Source organism: Eurytemora carolleeae, unplaced genomic scaffold (assembly GCF_000591075.1).
Source record: "Eurytemora carolleeae unplaced genomic scaffold, Eaff_2.0 scaffold1308, whole genome shotgun sequence".
Taxonomy (NCBI): Eukaryota; Metazoa; Arthropoda; class Copepoda; order Calanoida; family Temoridae; genus Eurytemora; species Eurytemora carolleeae.
The window spans coordinates 98,050-101,766 of NW_019397198.1; the positions used below are offsets into that span (position 1 = coordinate 98,050).

At 36.8% G+C, this 3,717-nt stretch overlaps 1 protein-coding gene across 1 annotated transcript; it reads left to right on the top strand.

Annotated features, from left to right (window-relative positions):
- The first annotated feature begins 508 nt into the window (after nucleotides 1-508).
- On the top strand, nucleotides 509-2,188 carry LOC111712681 (uncharacterized protein DDB_G0271670). The gene has a single exon (XM_023487363.1). It carries the CDS (start codon nucleotides 651-653, stop codon nucleotides 1,956-1,958), a length of 1,308 nt encoding a protein of 435 aa, XP_023343131.1. The 5' UTR covers nucleotides 509-650; the 3' UTR covers nucleotides 1,959-2,188.
- The last annotated feature ends 1,529 nt before the right edge of the window (nucleotides 2,189-3,717 follow it).

Genomic DNA, 3,717 nt, shown 5'->3' on the forward strand with positions numbered 1-3,717 from the left:
TCTGAAACTCAGGATTTACAGATCTTTAAAAAGTTTAATATGTCTTAAATGAATCTGAAAGAAGTTTTTCACAACACTGCATACTCAGTTCAATTACCTTACATAGCTTGTCACTCCCTTTAAAGATATAATTGTTAAGGTATCCTGTGATGAAAGGGAAAAAGGAAAGAAGTTTTTGCCGGGCCACAAACTTTGATTTTCTAATCCCTATATCTTTGCAACCGGATATTGTAGAACTTTGATACTTCACTCTATGAATTGTGTTAGATCGAATAGTCTAAGTTTGAAATATCTAAGGTTAACAATATCAGGCTACACAGATATAGGGACTAATAAATTAAAGTTTTTAGCAAAAACTCAATAGCTTTTTAAAAAGTAACATAGTCAAAAATAAATCTATAAAATTTTTCACTATGTATTATAAATTCAAATGAATAAGACTAAAAAGAAGATGACTGCGTGAAGTCCTATAGGCGCGGTGTAAAGCCAGAGTTCCGAGCCCACGCACTTGGCTTAGCGCCAGACTGCTGAAAGCTTCGGGTGAATTCTACTCTTCTCTATCCTACAGTATTTTTAGCCCGGACTTCAAACCCCTGCACTAGTTCTCTTGTCTAGTTCACAGTGAGCACTGAACATTGTGAGAGTTTAATATGCCTGAGAAACAGCTTGAGTTGTCTAGAAGAAATGCATTCTTCACTGATCCCTTCTTTACAGATCTCAGAGCAGGTCTTGGAGGAGATCTGGAGAGAAGGCTAGCAGAGGTGTCAGCTAGATCAATGGGACTTGCTGGAGCTGGACTTAGCGAAGCAGCTCATAACATCCAAGTGTCAGCTTCAAATGAAAAGTTTCAGATTCAACTAGAACTCCCTGGATTTGCTCCAGAGGATTTTGGTCTGAAGACTAAAGATGATATTGTAATTGTTGAGGCTGTCCATGAGTCCACTGAAGATGGATCTTCTGGAACTCGAAGGTTTATCAGAGAGTTTAAGATGCCAGCAGGCGTTGTTCGGGAAAAACTGTCCAGCACCTATTCAGGAAAGGGTATTCTAACGGTTTCAGCACCTCGAGTCCTCACTTGCCCTGAAGGAGCTGAAATTTCCGAAGCTATGAAAGCACAAAGTCAGGCTTATGTAACTGACGATGGCACTGCTGTAAAGAAAGATGAAAAGGCAAGCAGCCAAAGCATTGCTGCTACAACTCAGTCCCCAGATGGATCAACCACTTCAAGCTTTAAATCAACATCATCCTCTTCATCATCGTCAACTATGATGTCATCAGGAGGGCCAATGCCAGGAGGTATGATGTCTATGGGAGGTATGGGAGGAATGGGAGGAATGGGAGGAATGCCTAGCTTGGACATGGATGGCATGATGAGCAAAATGATGTCAGGAATGGGAACCATGGACATGAGTTCTGGTCTGTCCAAGTCCTCTTTTGCCTCCTCCTCATCGTCCAGTTTCTCCAGCTCTAGCTCTTCCTCCATGATGTCCTCCAGTAATATGCTTGGAGGAATGGGGATGCCTCCAATGCGTGGGATGGAAATGCCTGGTTTATCTTTCGAAGAAATGTCCTCCATGCCCCCCACAGCCTCAACTGTAGGTGAGAAGCCTGAGTACACGGTGACCTCCCCTCCAATGTCTCCTCCTCCTCCAGAAGAGATGAACCACAAGGTTTACCAGACTGAAGATTATGTTCCTCCCACCACCCAGACAGCTGAGGCAACGGTTCTTCTCAAAGTCAAGGAGGGAAACGAATACAAGCTTGCTCTCAACATGCAACAGTTTACTCCAGACGACATCACAATCAAACTCAACGGAAATGAGCTGACCATTGAGGCTAAAAACGGTGGAGAGTCCTTCAAGCAGAAACATATGATCCCTGAGAATATTGATCTTGATGCAATGTCATCTTCATTTTCTTCTGACGGAGTTCTAGTTATTAAAGCACCTAAAAAGTAATACCCCCCCCCCCTCCATCCTTCTTCGTTCTATGGAATTTGTATCAAGTATTTTCGTTCCTAAGATTTTACAAAGCTTTGTTTGTTCCCGTGATTTAGCAAAATCTGTATTTATTAACAATTGCCCTTTTTATTAATTACATATACATTCACAATCTGATAAATCTTTCTATGCGATCAGTTATTGTTCATGCTATTTATTACTTTCATAATAAAGTTTTATTGCTGAATTATACATTTATTACATTGATATTCAACTACAAACAAAATTTATAATATCTATTATCATGATAACATTATAATCTTAAACACTTTTTTAATAGTGTTTTGTGATTTTTTTAATCTTATAAATCCTGAACAATTTTCTTGTGTAAATGGTTTTAGAAAATTCAATGAATTTGAGAGAAAAGGAGATTATTGTTAAAATATTATTCATACTTTATAGTTTATTTTGGTTTATTAAAAGAGAAATATGCAAAGCATGTTTTTATTTAGTTTTCCTACTCATTAGTCCTCATGCTTTTATTTAGTTTTCCTACTCATTAGTCCTCATGTTTTTATTTAGTTTTCCTACTCATTAGCCCTCATGTTTTTATTTAGTTTTCCTACTCATTAGCCCTCATGTTTTTATTTAGTTTTCCTACTCATTAGTCCTCATGTTTTTATTTAGTTTTCCTACTCATTAGTCCTCATGCTTTTATTTAGTTTTCCTACTCATTAGTCCTCATGTTTTTATTTAGTTTTCCTACTCATTAGTCCTCATGTTTTTATTTAGTTTTCCTACTCATTAGTCCTCATGTTTTTATTTAGTTTTCCTACTCATTAGTCCTCATGTTTTTATTTAGTTTTCCTACTCATTAGCCCTCATGTTTTTAGTATAGCACCTAAATGCCTTTGCGAACTATATTATACTCTATGAATTCGAAAGTAAAGAAATTGGATAATTTGGTTTGTTTTAAATATGGTTTTTTAAAATATTTTTCTATAATTGTGAAAAACGGGACCGTTTTGAGCGCGAGCACTGTAATTGTTGACATTTTGCTGCATACAATGTATAATCCTAAATTATACTGATTAAAAATAAATATAGCTTTAGTCGAACTCTAATCCTAAAACTGTAAGTACTTAGTTTAAAAGTCAATTTGAAAGATAAATCGAATTAATTATATTTAAAAGGCAAATACAGTTGCACAATGCACAAAGATCCAGACTGCTTAGATTTTACTTTACTACTTCACTCAAACCTTTCTGTAGTCCTTACCATGTATGTTTTAGGGATATTGAACACTTGTTATATAGCTTTTGTTCTTTAGCAAAATTTTCATAGGGTTTTGCGTGAGAGCTTTGAAGCACTGTGGTTGGCTAACCAGGCATTATTTCGCATCATTTGTATTATTTGCAAATATCAAAGTTGGCACGAATTCATGCATTTACATCCAACACATTTTGCAAAGACAAAAACTGTTTGTTCAACCAAGCACTTTATTGAAATGTGTAGTAAATACCTTACTCCTAATAAAATCGTTCAGACCCGTATCAATCCAGGCACAACTCAATCCATCTCGTTGGTCAACGAGGCATAAGAACTTATCAGTTCAATAACACTTTACTCTCAATGTCAATCCGGACACAATTTATCTGAACCAAGAACTATATAGACCAGGAACCGCCATATCTAATCCGTCAAATTTGTGTACTGCAGTGGGAGGCGATCAAAACAAAGAATTCAGGGGCAAAACATCAATTATGAGGGGGGGGGG